We start from the raw sequence: 20411 nt of genomic DNA, 5'->3' as shown, positions 1-20411 counted from the left end.
TGTGTTCAGGGTGTGTACAGAAGAGTATGTACACATGTGTTAAACTGTAAGAAGTTGACAGGAATGATTAATGCGGAGGAAAGTGTAGTGTAGTGTCCTTATTTATGCTAATTTCAAACCACCTTTGTTTGTAACAACTTCTACAAAAATATTAAATCTTTTCCAGTGACATTTGCCCTATTGGTAGTTTTTTCAGCAGACCAAAGCAGCGGATAAGAAAAGCATGACCACTATGAGGAAAAATAAAGAAAATTGCACCATTGTTCCTTTAGCCTAGTGTGTATTTTCTGTGTGATGCAAAATACAGAGGTGAGTGCTTTCTGACTCACCGTAAGTCCAGGAACTCCTTGAACTACTGATTAGTGTACAACGATTTAAGATGTTTGTTTTTTCATATATTCTCCATTTGTATTTCTTCACTCTATGTTTTTCTACAACTCACCCAGGTACTGGGTTAGACTGGAACTCATTATTGTTAACATCAGTTAATTAATTCTGTGATGCAGTTAAACAGGTCATAAACAATAATAAATGCAGTTGAAATACAGGCATTTTTTGTCCTTTGTCAAATGTAGGAAACTTGTACTAATATGCTGTGAAGTCCACATAAATACCATTAATAGAGTTATCAGAATCTGAATACGTTATTAATCCCTGAGGAAATTATGTGGTCACAGTTTGCTCCAAGGACATAAGAACAGTGACTGATGGGAGTGCAGAATCGAATGGCCCTTGACATGTTGTTGGCGGAGAAAAGGGGGCGTCTGTGCTATGTTCGGAGACATGTGCTGCACCTTTATCCCCAAAGATAATTCTGCCCCAGATGGCTCAGTAACCCGAGCTCTGGAGGGCCTGGAAATTTGTCTAAAACGATGCATGAGCACTCAGGTATCGGAAACCCAGTGGAGTCCTGGGTGGCATCCGTGTTTGGACGGTAGAAAGGTTTGGCTATGTCAGCAATGGTTTCATTCGCTACACTTTTAGGGATACTGGTCACCTGTGGTTGTTGTGTCATTCCCTGTGTCAACGGATTGTTGGTAAAAATGATGGCTAGGGTTGCAGACCCTGGACGGGTGGATTCAATCTACCTGAGGAACTTAGATGCCATAGAATGGGCCGAGGAGTGATACAACACGAGGTGTGGTGACATTCCTTTTGGAATGTCAAAGGAGGGAATGTGGAGATCCAGAAATTCTTTTATTGCTGCCATATAATCTGCATCATTATAATTGCATTAATAACATTCTTTACAGCATTATTCCAACCATCCATCCTCATTATTTCATCTAATAATATTTCTCACAGTATTGATATTGGATTAAAGTTGTTGATTGAAGATGTCCATTTGAGGATCCTTCCATTATGTTAACTTTTATTACAAGTACGGTTGGAAGTATTTTATACACATTGCATATCTGTACTTATTTTGAGTTGATGTTCGGTTCATTGAGGGTCTTAGGCTTCACTGGCATGACTGTCCAGGTGATACATGCTGAGGGAAACTAGAACATAGAAGGATAACTGCAATGCATGCTTACAGTACATATAATACATATAATCTAGGAATAGGCCTGAGCAGAGGCCCAAATGTTTCCAGCTTCTTGTTGCAAACCTGTTGCATTTTATTCTACTTGGTAACAGATGAGCAGAGTCAAGAATTAGCTTCAGAGACCCTGAGGGCTTAAGATTATTACCTTGTATGTCTGTTTATAGCTATTAAAGATGTACAAGATGTACGATTAACTGTGACTAATGTCTGGAACCTATTTTAATCTGTCATTGACGCCATGGGGGGGGGGGGGGGGGGGGGGCGTGTACCCCACTGCTTTATAAGTGTCCACAACATGTATTTTGGTCAGAAGACATATGTTGATGTTTTCTCTGGGCTGTTAATAAACTCATCGTTTGATTGCACTTTTCTGGGGCAGTGCATTTGTTGCAGCATATAATGTGTTTTTCTGGATACACTGTGCTTTTTCAGCATTCAAAGATTGATGACACCGTGTCAGAGCTGGCTATGAATTTCAGAAGGATCAGGCCTTAACTTAACAGAAAAGTTATCAATAGTTCTTTTCTTATTACAGCTACAACCACTTCTCTCAGGCCTAGGCTGCTCACTAGGGCTGGGCATCATCACTAATTTCTATAATCCATTCGATTCCGGTTCTCAAAGTCCTGATTTGATTCAATTTAGCCTCAGACAGTCAGAAATATTATAATTCTGATCATTTATCAGTACTGATACACATGAGACTTCTTCAGAATTGTGAACATCGCAGCAGATGCCTTCGTGTGAAAGTAACTGAGAATAAAACACAGAAAAACATGAAGGAGACTTTCCTGGTCTGGCTTTTTATAGCAGATAACCTTAAAAATATTCTGCAATTTTGCATAATTTTAAGAAGTTTAAATTTCTTCAGTATTGAACAGCAGAAATTAGGCTTTCTTGTCTGAGGTCATTTAAGTGAAAAAAGAAAAAGACAGCGCTGTAAACAATGGTAGACTGGTGGGTAATAAACGAATGAATAATGCAGAAAACAGATTTGAGACGGGAAACTGTTCTTGAAGTACAGAGAGAGAGCTGTGCAGGAACGGTGATTTTTATCGTGGTGGAAGCAAAACAGCAAAACTCATGACAACATTGATCAAATGTGAAGTGCAGTTTGCTGCTTCTTTTGCTGCTTCTTTTGCTGCTTCTTTTGCTGCTTCTTTTGCTGCTTCTTTTGCCGCTTCTTTTGCTGTTGGCTCTGTGAATTTTGGTTGGAGAGAGACAAAACCTGCAGCTCAGAATCAGCGCAAAAAGACGTAAACACAGAGCGGACCGGACGCATCAGAATCGCTGAGCTCCGACCGTGTATGGGCCGTCGGGTGAGAAAGCCGAGAAAGACAAAGCTGATTCTGATGCGTCGGGTCGCTCTGTGTTTACGTCTTTGTGTGGAATCCGTTAATGAATTGATATCACTTTATTCAAGCTACTCACCTCTTTCTTCCACCTGCACTTTCAACTGGACCACGGCCAATCAGAGAGGTCCCACCCCTGACTATCTCTGATTGGTTTAGTCCACGATAGGGGCAAAATGTGTGTCTGTTGTTGACCACACGGAGAGTTACAGAGATTTTTTTTTTTTGTTACCCGAACAGTTGGTCGCACAGGTGCGACCAAATATGTCCAAAAACCTCTCATGTTCAGCTGGGTTTTTTTTTTAAAAAGATAACAATGTTAGCCTTTTCTGCAGCTATGGGGCATATATGGTATCACTCTTAGCTGGAAGCAGTGCTTAATCAATGGAAAAAACACAAACTTTGTCCAAAAACCTCTCATGTTCAGCTGTTTTTTTGTAAAAAGGAAGCAATGTTAGCCTTTTCTGCAGCTATGGGGCATATATGGTATCACTCTTGGCTGGAAGCAGTGCTTAAACAATGGAAAAAACACAAACTTTGTCCAAAAACCTCTCATGTTCAGCTGGGTTTTTTTTGTAAAAAGATAACAATGTTAGCCTTTTCCGCAGCTATGGGGCATATATGGTATCACTCTAGGCTGGAAGCAGTGCTTAAACAATGGAAAAAACACAAACTTTGTCCAAAAACCTCTCATGTTTAACTGTTTCCCTCTTTTTCTTTGGTCATTTTAGCCTTTTTGGCCAGGGTGAAGGGAGTATCTGCCATCAAACAAGAAGACAGCCGCATGTAGCTATGATGATGTTTGCTAGTTCACCTTACCTGCATTAATGTAATAACGTGGTTAGCCTACTCAACGTGAATTACACACGAACAACATTAAGCTACTCACGCAGAGAAGAACGGCTGCTGCTGCATCATCATCCTCATCATTTCTGCTACACTGGCAGGGCTAGGGGCCAGGACTCTCCTCTTCGTGTTTTTGGGGGATGTTGCTAACTCCGGGTCCGATAACAGGCACCACACCCGCAGTAGATGTGCTCGATGTGAGTTCTCGCAGCAAGCTATCAAATATGGTGCATTTATCGGCTGTTAAAAAAATGCTACACGTCGCCAGGTGTTTCATCAGATTCGAGGTGCTACCTCCTTTGCACAGTATCAGCTTAAAGCACTTGTTGCAGGCTGCTGAGTTTGCATCTTTTGCTGTGAAGTACAGCCAGACTATTGACTGCTTCGCCTTGGGCATTTTTAATCTGTAGCTCTGCTCTAAAGGAACATACGTACCTGGGTCCGCCTACTACACTTGCAAAGGTAAAATGATTGGCTAGAATTCAAAGTGTGTGACATCTCAGGGGGAAAAAAGCACCGAAATATGCGCTGCTTTTCGGTCTGGTTACTACCGTTTATGTCAGAACTGGTGCCATAATGGCACCAGATACCGGTACTCAGGAGAAGTGGTTCTTCCAGAGGTTTGTTCCTGTTAAAAGGGAGCCTTTGGCAGTCCAACAGTCTTGAAGGAGTTCCCTGAGATGCTGAGAAGTTGTTGGCCCTTTTGCCTTCACAATGCTGTCCATCACATCCCAAACCATCTCAATTTAGGTCAGGTGACAGTGGAGGTCAGGCCCTCTGGCACTCCATCACTCTCCATCTTGGTCAAATAGCCCTTACTAAATGCAACTAAATGCAAGCTGGATGGGATGGCATGTTACTGCAGGATGCTGTGGTAGCCATGCTGGTTCAGTGTGCCTTCAATTTGGAATAAATCCCCAACAGCACCAGCAAAGCCTGACTGCCTGACAACAAAACTGATGATGCCAACCTCATTAAGAAGGCAAGAATTCCACAAATGAACCCTGACATGCTCACCTGTGAGGTGAAAACCATTTCAGGTGACTACATCATGAAACTCTTTAAGAAAATGCCAAGGTTTTGCAGCGCTGTCAACAAAACAATTATCTTTGCTACATAATTCCATATATTTTGCTTCATATATTTGAAGTAGTCAGTATGTATCTATAATGTAGAACGTGGTAAAAATAAAGAAAAACCATTAAATGAGAAGGTGTGTCCAAACTTTTGAATTGTGATATAAACATAAAAGTATGTAGTAACCATGGTTAACCCAGGCCTTTTCAATGAAAAAAATATTTAAATAGGCAAGCAATACATCATGTTATAATCTAATGCAGGGGTGTCAAACTCAATTGCACACTTTAGGTTGCAGGCCAAATAAGATAAACATTTATTGAAAACCCCAAAATTATTTTTTTAACTAGAAATATGAATAAAAACAGACATTTTTATTATTCCAGAAAAGGTTTAGAAAAAATAAACTTCAACTTTAAATATTTTGCTCTCCATAAAAATATATCCTGTCAAAATTATGCAAGTTAGAAATATGAACATGCTGCCAAAACCCCAGAAGAAATAAATGAAAATTGTGCTTTAAAGTAAATGCTAAAATAACTTCAAGATTTTGTTGCTATTATGCCATTTTATAAAAAATTAAATAAACTTAAAATATTTTGGTCTTCATAAAATATCTCCTGTCAAAATGATACAAATTCAAAATATGAACATGATGCAAAAAAAAAAATCCCAAAAATATAAATAAAATTTCTGCTTTCTGCAAAAGTTAAAGTAACAACAAATCAAAATGTTCAGTTTTCTTTGCTTTTTGCCATTTTGTCAGACCTGGATGCTTGCCATCTTCTTATGGCAACAAGTTCATTTAATTCAATTCAATTTTATTTATATAGCGCCAAATCACAACATAAGTCAGCTCAAGGCGCTTCATAGATACAGAGAAAAACCCAACAATCATATGACCCCCTATGAGCAAGCACTTTGGCAACAGTGGGAAGGAAAAACTCCCTTTTAACAGGAAGAAACCTCCGGCAGAACCAGGCTCAGGGAGGGGCGGCCATCTGCTGCGACCGGTTGGGGTGAGAGAAGGAAGACAGGATAAAGACATGCTGTGGAAGAGAGCCAGAGGTTAATAACAGATATGATTCAATGCAGAGAGGTCTATTAATACATAGTGAGTGAGAAAGGTGACTGGAAAGGAAAAACTCAATGCATCATGGGAATCCCCCGGCAGCCTATGTCTATTGCAGCATAACTAAGGGAGGATTCAGGGTCACCTGGTCCAGCCCTAACTATATGCTTTAGCAAAAAGGAAAGTTTGAAGCCTAATCTTGAAAGTAGAGATAGTGTCTGTCTCCTGAATCCAAACTGGAAGCTGGTTCCACAGAAGAGGGGCCTGAAAACTGGAGGCTCTGCCTCCCATTCTACTTTTAAATACTCTAGGAACAACAAGTAGGCCTGCAGAACGAGAGCGAAGTGCTCTAATAGGGTGATATGGTACTACAAGGTCATTAAGATAAGATGGGGCCTGATTATTTAAGACCTTGTATGTGAGGAGCAGGATTTTGAATTCAATTCTGGATTTAACAGGAAGCCAATGAAGGGAAGCCAAAACAGGAGAAATATGCTCTCTCTTTCTAGTCCCTGTCAGGACTCTTGCTGCAGCATTTTGGATTAGCTGAAGGCTTTTCAGCGATTTTTTTGGACATCCTGATAATAATGAATTACAGTCGTCCAGCCTGGAAGTAATAAATGCATGAACTAGTTTTTCAGCGTCACTCTGAGACAGGATATTTCTAATTTTAGAGATGTTGCGCAAATGGAAGAAAGCAGTCTTACATATTTGTTTAATATGTGCATTTAAGTTTGGTGTGCAGTGCGCTCAGTTTATCAGCAAAGCGCGCATTTGGGAACACTGTTGTGCCGACTTGGTTCAACATTACTTGGCAACAGGGACAGTGAGGCAAGTTGCACTGGTGCATTTGTGACTCCTATAAGAGCAGCCAACGAACCTCTGTATGATAAGGAATGTTGGCCAACTCTGAATCTATTTCCTGCATAAAAGACTGAAATTGACGTTGATTTAAACATTTAGCTCGGCTCAAATTTACGGTTTGCGTTACGGTGCTCATTACATGCTCTATTTTTAGGACTTTACCACACAGTGTTTTCTGGTGTATGATACAGTGATACTGTTTACTCAGCGGTACAGTTCTCCCCATGCATCACCCAATCAGCAATCGTATTTCTGCTCAGGCTCACATTTATGGGCACAAATTGTGGTCATAAATATTTTGAACTTGTAAATCAGGATTTGTATGTGTAAAAAGAATTTGTGTGTGTGTAAAAAAGACTTGTGTGTGGACTTAGCCAAAAAATACGTGTGAAACTCTGCACTCAAGTGGCCAATGTCATGTCAATCACAATTTAACTATCCAATCAGAGAACAGGAGGGCTTGGCTATTGGAGGGGTGCGAGAGAGAGAGAAACCCAAAAAACCACGGCTCCCAATAAAGATCCAGCTCGCATCGTTCACTTTAAAGAGTTGGCTCTAAGAGCTATTTCGTTCGCGACCGACACATCACTACTGCCCAGCAACAACACAAAGTAAGCCATTCCTTTTGTGTTCAGCCCCCAGACCCACTTTTCCAGGTCCTGATCATGAAGCAGTAAGAACAGTACCTGTACTAGTGCTTAGATACAGGGAACTTTTCAGTCAGTGGTTCTAGCTAGTCTAGTACCAAGAGGAGTTGCACAGGACTAAAATAAGCTGCGCACATGGTGAGGAGAAGGATTATCCCATGGCTGAGGTGGCCCAAAACGTTGATTCTGTTCATCTGGATGTAGTGTTTTCAGTGGCAGACAAGTTTCGTCACTCATCCAAGTGACTTCTTCAGTCTCAGCTGACTGCAGGTTTCCTCAATCTTATAAAGAGTACATTTGCATAATGACTGAAGTTAGCAAGGAACTGACCTCGCAGCCCATTGTTCATTCAGTGCTGCTGGTTTCAGTCATTTTTCAGCTGGGACTGAAGAAGTCGCTTGGATGAGTGACGAAATGTTTCTCCCACTGAAAACACTGCATCCAGATAAAGAGAATCAACGTTTTGGAATTTACTTACCTGGATGATCGAGCATGCATCAAGATGGCTGAGGTGTATTTGACTGTAGACAGACATTTCTTTTGCGGTGGCGTTAGCACCCAGGCTACCACATGCTGTCATGTTGGGCTTAGATATACCTACACTGCTAGATTTGGTTTCTACTGAAGTTCCTGGACATGAAGCAAAACTTACAGAATCAAGAATTATTCTGTAGGCACAGCCAGAAAGTGCAATCCCTAGTTTGATTACCACAAGAGCTCAATTGAGTGCAATTGACCCACTGAAAAACTTTGGCTGGGCACAAAGACGAAGGGATACATTTATGGTTAGATGTTGTAGACCAGAGTCCCAAACACCGTCTGGAACTTGATATACCACCAGATATCTCTTCACTTCAGAGGGCATGACACAAAGTCATGGAACTTGGTCATTCTGCACCTTGGGCAGGTCATCTTGGTTTTCAGAAATCTCTACTTAGACTGGCTTGTTGCTTTGTGTGGCCTGGCATGTATACTGAGGTACAGCAGTTTTGTAAGTCTTGTCAGATATGTCAACTCACCCTAAGTGAAGGAGTGGCCCACGTCCATCTTCAGCCATTGCCTGTCATAGATGCACATTTCGAAAGAATAGGAATGAATGTAGGTGGGGCCCCTTGAAGTTTGTCAGGTAATCATTACATCTTGGTCATTTGTGATTATGCTACTCGTTATCCTGATGTTTTCCCCAAAGATCAGTGAAAACTAGACATGTTGCTAATTGTCTGCTGCAGTTGTTTTCTAGGGTAGGTATAGCTAAAGAGGTCCTCACAGACTGTGGCACAAATTTCCAGTCTAAACTTCTACAGCAGGTATATAAACTACTTGGCATAAAGGGTATTAAAACCACCCTTTACCACCCCCAGTCAGAAGGACTGGTGGAGTGTTTTAACCAGTCACTAAAAAACATGCTGCGCAAATTTGTAACAGAAACTGGCTTAGACTGGGACCAGTGGCTGCCTTACTTGTTGTTTGACTATTGTGAAGTGCCACAAGCCTCGACAGGATTTTCACCATTTGAACTGTTTTATGGCCGCCAGGTGAGAGGTCCACTTGACCTGCTAAAAGAACAATGAGAGAATCCAAAGCCTGATGGAGAGAATGTGGTGGCTTATGTGCTGAAAGTGATAGAGAGACAAAAACAAATGAAAATACTGGCACAGCAAAACATGAAAGTGGCTCAAAACAAACAGAAAACTTGGTATGAAAAGAAGGCCAGGGAAAGGACTTTCCAACCAGGACAGCAGGTGTCACTGTTGCTTCCTACAACGGACAGCAAACTACTAGCAGGGGTGGCAAGGACCATACAAATTTAAAAAATGCCTCAGCAATGTCAACTATAGGCTGTACATGCCTTACAGGAGGAAGAAACATCAGGTCTTCCATATTAACCTGTTAAAAGAATTCCAGCAGCAGCAGCTGCCCACCATACACAAGAAACACCAGCAGCAGCTGTCAATGCAGCCTACGCAGCAGGTAAAACAACATCTTGTTCAGGTGGTTAAGGAAGAAGAAGAAGAGGGAAAACATTTTTTTCCCACAAGAAAATCGGTGCAGCGTTTAGTGTCACTGACCCATCTCAAGCCTTCCCAACAGGATGATCTAAGGGGTCTTCTGGATCCAAATTTGTTCCAGAAAAACTTGGTTTTACAAAACTGGTACAACACAAATCCAGTTGAGGGACAAAGCTCAGCCCTGCAGGAAATTCTACAGAATTCCTGAATGCCTGGTGCCACAGCTGAATAAGGAAATTGACGAGTGAATGGTGTAGCCCAATTGTTCTGGTCCCTATCCCTAAAAAGGATGGAACACTGAGGTTCTGCATTGACTTGAGATATCTCAACTCTGTCTCAAAGTTTGATCCCTATCTGATGCCTCGTATTGATGAACTTTTGGAAAGGCTGGGGAGAAGTAAGTACATACACCACTCTTGACCTAAGCAAGGGTTACTGGCAGGTGGCCCTAGCTCCAGAGGCAAAGGAACTAACAGCCTTCAAAACCCTGTTTGGGCTGTTTCAGGTGAGGGTGATGCCTGTTGGTCTCCAGGGGGCACCAGTAATGTTTCAGCAGCTGATGGATCAGGTCTTGATGGATGTGTCAGACTTCACTGCAGCATACTTAGATGATGTAATGATATTTAGCCAGACCTGGGAGGAGCATGTGGCTCACCTGCGACACGTTCTGAAGCTGGTCAAATCTGCTGGTTTTACTATCAATCCTCACAGTTGTAAGATCGCACAAAGCCAGGTGGAGTACCTTGGATATGTGATTGGACATGGACAGGTGAAGCCTGTAGTGGGGAAAATGGAAGCAATCCATGCATATCCAGTACCTACAACAAAGAGGATGGTGTGGGCATTTATAGGCTTAGTGGGATGGTACAGTAAATTCATCTTCCACTTTGCAGAGAGGACAGCACCTGTCACTGACTTGACAAAAGCGTTGGCACCAAATCAGGTCAAGTGGACAAAAGACTGTGACAGAGCTTTCAATGACCTTAAGTCAGCCATCATGAATGACTCTGTTCTACATAGCCAGATTTCAATCAGCCTTCCACACTGCAGACAGATGCCTCTGGAGTGTGGCATAGGAGCTGAACTGCTGCAGGAGGTGGAGGGCGAAAGGCGTTCAGTTGTTTGCCTCAGCAGGAAGCTTCAGGAAAAAGAATCTAGATACTCCACTGTAGTAAAGGAGTGTCTTGCATGGAGGAGCTGCATGGCTCTAACACGTTAACGAGCTAACCGTGCTAACGAGCTAACAGCACTAACACGTTGACGCCGTACAGCCCCTCGCACGGGGCGATCCGCGTTAACTTGCTAACGGAGATTTCCCAAGTGAGTATGGGAAACGTGATGCTAGCATTGTAGATATTGTATGTATGGCAGTGATGTTTCGTCAGGACAAGCAAGGCCAGCACTGCTTGCTTGTCAAAACTAATAATGGACATGAATGAAATTTGTACCATGAAAAAAACAAAAACTTTGACAATAATGGAGAGTGGACAGCAGCTCTGATCATGTCCGATTCAATCGACTGGGCAAGCTAACCAGGTGCAGGTCCAGCTGCATTTTCAGATTAGAAACCAATGAGAGTGTCTAAATCTAATACCTTTAAACAGCTGTTTCACCAGCACTCTACTATACTCCGATTAATATTTTTAATCATACCTGTAGATATTGAAAGGGTTTGTTTTGAAATAGATTTCAAAACAATCAAGCTGTAGGCCTGTGTTTCTGACCATATGAACAACAGTTTTTTCAAACACACGGGTTCTTAACCAATACATTTTTTAATTTTAATATTAAAAAATTTAATATTTACAATTCTTCAGCCAGGATAGGAGAGCAGAAAGGTGAAGCTGTCGATGTATATTTCAGATAAGCAGTACAAACTATGTTTTAATCTGATCTAGTGAAGGAAGCTGTTGAAGCTGTGTGAATCAGGAGAAGAGGGGATCGTCTCTGATAAACTTTCTGTAAAACTCACCACACACCGCTGATGTATACTGCTTGTAAAAAAATCACATCAGCAATTTAAAAATGTTTGGAAGTGAAGTTTATTATGTGCAGAACAACATGAAGAAATGCATGGTCATAAACAGGTTTCTTTACTTAAGTACGTTGTGTTTACTAATACAAAAGAAATGAACATTAAGTATCCATTAATTACCCTTTCTAACTACAATCTGTTTCCTTTCATTCTAAATTTGGCTTAATTTTAAAAACTGAATAAATTGACAAAAATGAATAATTTTATACACACTGATTGGCTTTCGAAAACCACCAGGTGGGTGGGGCCTCCGCGAGAGCGTTGTGCCTGAGATGACCAAATCAAAAACATCAAATAGCCCGGTGTAGAGAAAAAACAGAATCAGTGTGTTTAGATCAGTCTGAAGGCTGACCTCGAATAGGTTATTTCTACATGACGTACCTCATTATTTAAAACTATTGTGAGGTTGTAATGTAATATAATATCTATAGATTACTTTTTTTTAAACGTAACAGATTTTTGGATCATCTCTTATTCTACAGTCATGTGTTCATTTGTTCATTCCTACTTAAATTTTACTTTCTGAATGCACTCTTGCAAAGTCTTTTTCTGTAACAAGTAAAGATCTGTCAATATGTTGCTCTTAAATATAAATCCAGTATTTATAGTTCTCAAAGCTGAAGTTTCTCAGCTTCATCAGTAATGGAGCTGAACTCTGACCATAAGAGGGCAGCCATGGTCAGAATAAAACAAAAATAAACCTTTTAAAGCTTATATACCATCTTTCATAAGGCTATGTACAGAATATACAGAGAACAAATATTTTCCTTAGGGACAATATCATTTGTTACATAACTTGGTGGCAAACTAGGTTTGTGGTTGATAGCAGACAATTTGTACACCAGGAGCTACATGAAATAAAATTTAAAAATCTTCTGCAATTAGATTTTTGGTTTAAGGACTTTGGCTCGAATAATGAAGATATAGAAGTTTGAGTCCTAGACGCTAGTTCCTGGAAACCGAAAGTTTCACTCTTGATGAACTCATCCCTTCCTTCAGTTGGTTGTAAAACCATGACTTGCTCGTTCATCCATTCACTTCTGCTTATCCTTTTCAGGGTCATGGGGGGCGCTGGAGCCTATCCCAGCTGTCGTAGGGCGAGAGGCAGGGTACACCCTGGACAGGTCACAGGGCTAACACAGAGACAGGACACAACCAATTGCACTCACATTCACACCTATGGGCAATTTAGTGCTTCCAATTAACCTATCCCCACTAATTGCATGTCTCTGGACTGTGGTGGAAGCGGGAGTACCCGGGGAGAACTGGTGGAACTGAACTCAGGATCTTCTTGCCGTGCGGCATCAGTGCTAACCACCGTGCCATGGTGCCCGGGCTGACCTGTTATTCCCAGGCAGTCTCCCATCCAAGCACTAACCAAGCCCAACCTTGCTTAGCTTGCGAAATCAGACAAGTGCTCAGGGTGGTATGGCCGCAAGCTGGTTTGCTAAATATCCCTATAATCATTTGGTGTCGTTTTTGTGTTCACGTAGCTTCTGCTGTTTTGACTAACAGACATATGCCTCTTTAACTTTGGGAAGTGTTTCACCAGCAGATGCCTGAAGTGGTTCTGGAATTTCTTCCCAACAAAAGTATAGAATACAGGACTGATACAAAAGTAAAAGTAGGCAATGGTGCGAGTAATTTGAAGTGCATAACCCAGTTTCTGTTTGTCCTCACACTCACTCTTAACTTCATTGTTAATGTTCATCAAGTGTACAACGTTGAAAGGAGTCCAGCACATGAAAAACAACAGCACAATGATGAAGATGAGCCTGACTGTCTTGAATTTGCTTGCAATCCTGGATGACATAACAGTGATTGCAATCCTACTGTAGCAGTAGAAAATAACAATCAGTGGGAAAATCAAGAAAACACTCAGCTGAAGGTAAAACCCAGATTTTCTCAGCTTGTCCATATCGACATAGGTAAGGTTTCGAGGGTACTCCTCACAAAAAGTTTTGTTATCAAGACTAGAAAAGAAACTACTATAGATAATCATTGGTCTGATACATGCTAAACCACTGACTAGCCACACAACAGTGCAGGAGATTCTTGCATACTTTCGATTTCTCACTTGTGAGTCATTCAACGGGTACAGAATTGCAAGGTACCGATCAAAGGTCAGAAGGGCTAGAAAGAGTACAGAGCTGTAAAAACCCAGATAGTAGACAGTACTAACAATCTTGCACATAACTTCGCCAAAGATCCAGTTAGAGAGCTGCATGTAGACTGCCATGAAAGGAAGGCTGATCATGAAGATCAGGGAGGACATCACAAGGTTCAGCAGCAAGATGTTGGTCACAGTGGTCAGCTGATCAAACCTAGAAAGCAGTCAACATAAAAAGATTCACAGGTCAGTCATCATGAAACAATCTAACCTCAGGTGTTTTCCAGGTAACAGAGATCAGTGGAACCTTCAGTGAAGTAAATCAGCACATCTTTAAAATCAGTGGCATTTCTGGATGTCATCATTACCATGGAGTCTGAGCAAAGATATTAAATTATAAAATAATATTTTGGAATGCACAAATACAATTAGTGGAAAGTACATTGACTTCTTGGTAGGACAGCACCTTCTAAGCTTCTGCTGCTGTGCCCCTGACAAGCATGTTAGAGAGTCCACAGATGTACCCTCAGTAAGAAAATGTCTTGAAAGTTTATTTTGTGACCCAGAAAGAGTAATATTTCAAACTCTTTCGCCATGCTCCTCCGCCATTGGCGCTTTTAAAATGTATTGTTATATTATATTAGAAAACCAATAACAACATTATCATCCTTCTGGCAGACAAGAGTAGATGCACGGCTTTGCTAAACCAGAAAGAGTATCACAAGAAAAACATTGTCACCGGTCAGTAGCAAAGATACTTATGACCTTCAGGCAGAAACATGGGTGTGCCAAGGATTCCCCAGTTTCACCCATTGTGGCCAACTTGTACATGAAGAACCAATGACTGAACCAATGACTCAAGTCATTGGTTCAAGTACGTGGATGACACCTGGGTGAAAATCAAATCTCAGCATGTACCACAATTCACTGATCACGATGAAATGAAGAGTTCAAGCTAAACGCAGAACAAAAATCCAGAGTTTAATACTCAAAGAAGACCTGCAGGCCATTTGTGGCATTAACAAAGCACTAAAAACAACAAAACAATACAAAAATCCTAAAAAACCAAAGTAATGACACACTTGATGCAGACGAGTCAAAGAGCAGAAGTCAAGTACAAGCTGCAGTCATAAACAGGAAATCAAAAAGAAGCAACAGTAGGAGGCACTGGAAAGTGTGAGTACAGAGACAATCTGAAGACTGGGGATACTGCTGCACATATGAACATACACAAGGGTCAGTGATTAACTGACTCAACGCAGGTGTGACAAACAAAGCAAGGGACCTGGAGCGCGTCTCAGATGACATATGACAAGAAGTGGGGTACACTACAGAGGTGGATGGTTAATCAATTAACTCTGTCTACTGCAAACTAGTTCTATTAAAACTTTGTAGATTTCTCAGAACTCTACGATGGAAAAAGGTCATGCCATTTGAGTTCAGCTTTACCCTTTTTTAGAATGTTGAGCGTAAGAAGTATTGCATCTAGTGCCTGCCATACAAACCTGGCTTTTATCGTGTTGCATCAGTTGGAAAGAGAGGTGTAACACAAAGTGAGTTTAGACTCAGCAAAAACCACTAGTCATGAAAACTGTTGTCTTTTTACCTCAGTCAAAGTCAAAGTCAAAGTCAACTTTATTTGTCGATTCTGCCACATGTACAGGACATACAGAGAATAGAAATTGCGTTACTCTCAATCCCTAGATAAATAGCAAATGAACATTTAAATATATTTAAATATAAAAGTGATTAAAAATGCAAGTAAAATAATTAAAAAGTAAAAATTTAAATAAATACAAATACAAGAACCTTCACCATGGTAAAGATAACGCACGTAATCTTAGTAGGTGGTTTTGTTCAAAGCTTTAGCTTAAAATTAGCTGTCAGTGTCACGTTTTCACCAATTCTAAACATGTTTTCAGGCCAGTGTAGATTCTCTACTGGAAGACTGTATTTTATATGTGCAAGTCATTAAGCTGTATCTCAGTAACATCATGAAACAGGCCCAGCTGTAGAGTTACTGCAAACCGTGCATATCTATATACATATACTCAGTTGGTATGCAGAAACTATAATCTGTAATCTGTTGCTATGTCTTATGTAACGGTGCTGGAACTGCAGCTAGTAGAACACAGTAAACACACTAAAGTGGTTTTTCACATTATCTTAATTAGGCTATGGGACAGTATCCTTTAATGTATCTAGTTTAAAGTTTCAGAGCTGCAATGTGCAACTATCATGTTGGAAATAAACAGCATCACAAAGATGAATAACTCTATTCAGGTGCAATATTTTGCGTTATAGAAACAATGCTGAATTTTAAGGTTATTATGTTCTTTATTAATTTTATTTTTATTAATAAAATGTATTTTTCTTCAGCTTCAGAAATTGTCACTGACTGGAGTAAGTGGGATGGTTTGAAATCCCCCTTCCTACGTGCATTTGCACAGAGCCTGAAGCAGGAAACTTACTTAGCCCTTATCTCTGACTGGGGTTTGAGGTTTTGTCAAGCTACTGCACCAGCGTTAGTTTCATTGATCATTTTTGTTAACAACCTTTTTTTTCTGATGAAAACAAAACGATAACTAAGTAAAAACTATGATGAAATGTAATGCCACTTTCATCGACGAACAAAAATGAGATCAGCATATTCTGAAGAGATAAGAATCAAAATGATCACTGTTTCTCATGAAAGCACAACAAAATGTCAACACCTGGGAGGAAGAGATGTGTTGACATGTGGATGCATACACACAGGTGAGCTGACTAACTGAATATATGGAAAGATCAGGTTTTCCATCACTGAATCTTTTTCCTCCCCTGATGGCGCTGATATATCCCAACAATGTCATCATTAATTATCCCTGATAAGGATCAGCGGATGGATGGATCTGAAAAAGTGTTTCAGAGAGCATGAGATGTTGTCATGCATGGATGGTCCACCGTGTAGTCAAAGGTGCATCATCACCAACAAAAGATCTTGGCAAAAAATTATTAAAACTCTGAACATAAATAAAGGTGACACTGCTGTACGTATGGAAACAATACGACACCAAATACATGCTGACAGAGCTAAAGGTTGGCTAATACTCTTAGTTTTACTGATTTTAACTAAAAACATAAATTTAAAAGAAGAGCAAGGCACACTTATCACAAATTTTTAAAGCTATTAAAATTATGACGGCTTAATTTGACTGGTTAATATATTTGGTTTGGTTGCTGTTGTTGGATTCCACTGTAAGCCTCTGCTACAAAGCAGGCAGGTGAAATCATTTTAGAGTTAATCTTGAGGTTTCAGTGTTTCAAAGGCAGTTTGCTGTTTACTGGTGTACTTCACCATGGTAAATTATGCCGCAGCCTGTTCTTGAACACGTTTGGCCTGCAGGTGTTTGTTGACCTAATTTGAGATTTGCAAATAGTCTGCGTCTTTGTGTTTTGGTTTTAGATTCATTAGTTTTTGCTGTCCAAATGTTAACCACCACTCAGGCTGCAGCTGAGCTCAACAATGCCAAAACGTTCTTACGTACACAATCAAATGTTAACTCAATGACATAAGCAATGGTTATTTGGCACTATGGCCTTTTAGTGATAGAACTGTAATACTGGTTAATACTGGTTACTAGTTAATAGGCTTATTAACTAGTCTATTCTTGCTACCTTTCCTTTCTCGCTTCACATACATTTAAATACTTTTCCACTCACACAAAGAGCTGCCGCTTTGCCTTTAAAGCCTCGTACAGCAAATACCTGCATTCTTGTTTGACATTGTATTTAGGCTTTGATTTACTGGGAGCTCTATTTTGTATTTTATGTTTAAGTCAGCTCCTTTTTAGTGTAAATCTTTCACTTTCCAAGATGTTTTGTACAGTGTTATTGTTTATTAAGACAGTTATTTATTTTGCTTTGGTTTGGCTGTTTTAACACAGTGAATATATCTCTTATCTTACCGTCTTAAAATCAGTTACACTGCTAGATCTATTTATGTACCTAATTGGTCAGAATGTCCCACCTTTCATATGAACGTGTTCACAGATTCAGGACTGACTAATTAAGCTGATAATCACCTTTGTATGAGCTGATTGCTGATGTTGAACTAGTTTTACTGTAGGAAAGATCCGACATCTCCACTGGGTTCATTTTATTTTCACACCTATAACTTTCATGAAATGGTGCAACAAGCCACTTTTAACTTGCACTGAAGCATAACCATCACAGACTTGTCATATTTTTACATTGTTGTTTTCATGAACTCTACAGTATTCGTGTAATAAGAAAAGGCTGAATGTGGCTGTACTCTAAGACACGGCAACTCTTTTCCCTCGTACATCTTATGAAGAACCCAGTCGAGAACTTTACCAGACTAGACCACAGGTGTTGCTAAATCAGTCAGCATTACCATCTTAGGAATTACAGCTTAAATTTTCACCTAAAAGTAATGTGAGTCACAGCAGGGATGGGAATTCCGGCTCGTTTTAGAGAACCGGCTCTCTCGCTAAAAAGAGCCGGCTCTTTCGGCTCCCGAGCCGCTCAATAAGTTGTTTTATTGCTTGAATTAATTTATTATCAACAACAATATAAAATAGAATTCAGTGCACGAATAAACTTCCTGAATCCTTTATCATCCACAACTGAAAACGCTTGGATATCAAGTGCAATCATTGGCGGGTCTTCATTCACTGAGTTCTCATGAGAACTCACAGAGTCTCATAGAGCTCTGGGTTGGTTTAGGTGGTTGTGGTGGTATATGCATGATGCTGTAGATACTGCAGCAAAAGCAGCAGCAACGGTTGCAGTAGACACGCTGGCACCTTCATTACTGACTGATTAACTGACTGTGTTTTATCGTCCCATTGCACTGATGGGTGGACAGTTCTCAGGTGTCTGTGCAGGTTGAGAGAGGGTGACCGACCCGCCACAAGTCTCAAGAGTTAAATCAGTAGAAATTCATTCAAGATCTTTTATTTAATGCCAACACTGCAGAGAACAAAATAATCCAGCTTTGTTAGACTAACTTACCGACAGATGATGATGAGGACTATCCCGTTGCAAATGACACTGAAGGCAAACATGAAGTAGTAAAGGATGGACAGCAGCGCTCCCAGTTTGTTGTCATTGTCCCTGGTGCATGGTACAGCTTCTGTATATTCGCTGTAGTCATAATCCGAGTCAGTCGTATATTCCATCTTTGTGTCAAATGCTTAAAGGAAAGTCTGACAAACAGAAATGTAAGAAAACACCGTTTACAATACATTCAGAATGACGTGAAAATTAGAAAACGATCAAGTCTTAACCCTTGAAAAAAAAGCCAGAAAATCCTTATTCTTTGGAACTGAGATGTTTATTAACCTCTTAAGCCCCAACGCCCCCTGATACGGGGGCAAAAGCAAGAGATCAGGTAGGCTTGGGGCTTAAGAGGTTAACCCTTATAACAAAATCCACAAACTTGTTTTTGCTAGATCGTGTTATGTATGATATATTTTTAATTATATATTTTTTGTATCGCATGTGAGACATTGGGGGGAGTTTTGCAACTTTTATTTAACATTGCTGTTAACAAAGTTTTGTCCATAACATTTTGAAACAATTTGATGAGATATATGTCTCAGAAACTCATGTACCAAATATGATACAGAGGGCATTATAGGGTTAACTCTATTTGGAATGATATAAGAAGGTGAAGCTTTAAAAATAAAAAGACAGGAAGCCTGAGGAATGAAAGCAAATGTAAGCATGAACTGACTTACTGTCTGTCCTATTTCTTCTGCTGCTGTCCGACTCTGATGATAGAGTTTGGTTATCTGTGTTTAAGTTACCAACACCAGAGGAAGTTACATTATCTGCCTTCAGGGAGGAGCTGTTGTCAATTGTGCTCAAAGCAGCAGAGCAGGGTGTTCTGTTTATGACGTGACATGAAAGCCACAGCAGGGACTGAGAAGACTTCAAAGGATCGGGTCATGAGGTGGCAAAATGATCAAGCTTGTTTGATATACAACTGGAACAGAAGTGACCCACACAAGGTAGAGCAGTATTCTAATGAGACTCTGCTAATGTGTGTTCAAGAAGCTCCCGTACTTTGGAACAATTCCCACCCCATTTCCATAGTCGAGCACTTCTCCTGTGTTTAGACTAAAAACTGCACTGCAAAAACACAATGCATGTGAGCTGCACTGGTGATGTAATTTTGCTTCAGGAACCTTGGAGTAAAGTACGATTAATTGTAACCCTGGTCCCACGTAGCTATGGTCAAAGCTAGACTGCGTAGTACAACGAGACTGGGCCTGGGTTCGTTATACTTCTATATATGAATACCAATCCCTTCTATAAATAAAGGCCACCACAGCTGTATCTTACACAAATTGCTCCCCTATAAGCATTTATTTGGGGAAAGAAAAACAAATAAACGTAATGTCAAAGCACACACTGTCCTTTACCTCTTGCAGATCACAAATATATAAGATCGGGACCGCAGGTAGTCGACCTCAATCACGCAAACGTCTACCACTTGTTCCGCCCCAGAGAGGTGTCACTCTCTCGTGGATGATGATGTGTTCTGGAGTGAACTCCAACCCAAGCTTCACTGGTCTGTTTCCCAACTCGTGACGTGTGGATCCTTGTAGACGTATATGTTCAATCAAACCAAACTTAAAATCAACCAAGTAATTTTCTGTGCTGATCAAACAGTAAGTGAAAAGTGAGCAAAATAAAAATGTCATCTTTCACCTTTTTAAGAGGTTTCAATAAACCGTGATGTCAGGGTATGTGAAGTCAGGTGCAGCTGAGTAACCCCCATCAACCCACCCCCACCTGTTTTTTTTTTTTGCTTATTTTCCTGAAGTGGTTTGCGGTTTAT

General features: G+C 40.4%; 1 protein-coding gene across 1 annotated transcript; it reads right to left on the bottom strand.

The window, feature by feature from the left end:
* Nucleotides 1-11453: 11453 nt before the first annotated feature.
* LOC147321445 (C-C chemokine receptor type 3-like) lies at nucleotides 11454-19362 on the bottom strand. The gene is made up of 3 exons (XM_086305075.1): nucleotides 19306-19362; nucleotides 18578-18771; nucleotides 11454-13775 (listed from the first exon to the last, which is right to left on the bottom strand). The coding sequence occupies exons 2-3, from the start codon at nucleotides 18742-18744 to the stop codon at nucleotides 12899-12901; spliced, it is 1044 nt and encodes a 347-aa protein (XP_086161201.1). The 5' UTR covers nucleotides 18745-18771; nucleotides 19306-19362; the 3' UTR covers nucleotides 11454-12898.
* Nucleotides 19363-20411: the final 1049 nt, after the last annotated feature.

The sequence above is a fragment of the Aulonocara sp. 'chitande type north' Nkhata Bay genome, linkage group LG9, assembly GCF_057382095.1.
Source record: "Aulonocara sp. 'chitande type north' Nkhata Bay isolate Kocher_YH1m ecotype deep benthic linkage group LG9, A_spYH_male_GT1.1, whole genome shotgun sequence".
NCBI classification, from domain to species: Eukaryota; Metazoa; Chordata; class Actinopteri; order Cichliformes; family Cichlidae; genus Aulonocara; species Aulonocara sp. 'chitande type north' Nkhata Bay.
Note: the sequence above shows the minus strand (reverse complement) of the source record. Positions and strands in the feature narration are given on the sequence as shown.

Bases quoted from the DNA above. Each gene is read 5' to 3' on its own strand.
- LOC147321445 (XM_086305075.1), bottom strand. From the start codon at position 18,744: ATGGAATATACGACTGACTCGGATTATGACTACAGCGAATATACAGAA. The intron at 13,776-18,577 runs GTAAGTTAGTCT...ACTGCTTTCTAG, and splicing joins GTCCTCATCATCATCTGTCG to GTTTGATCAGCTGACCACTG.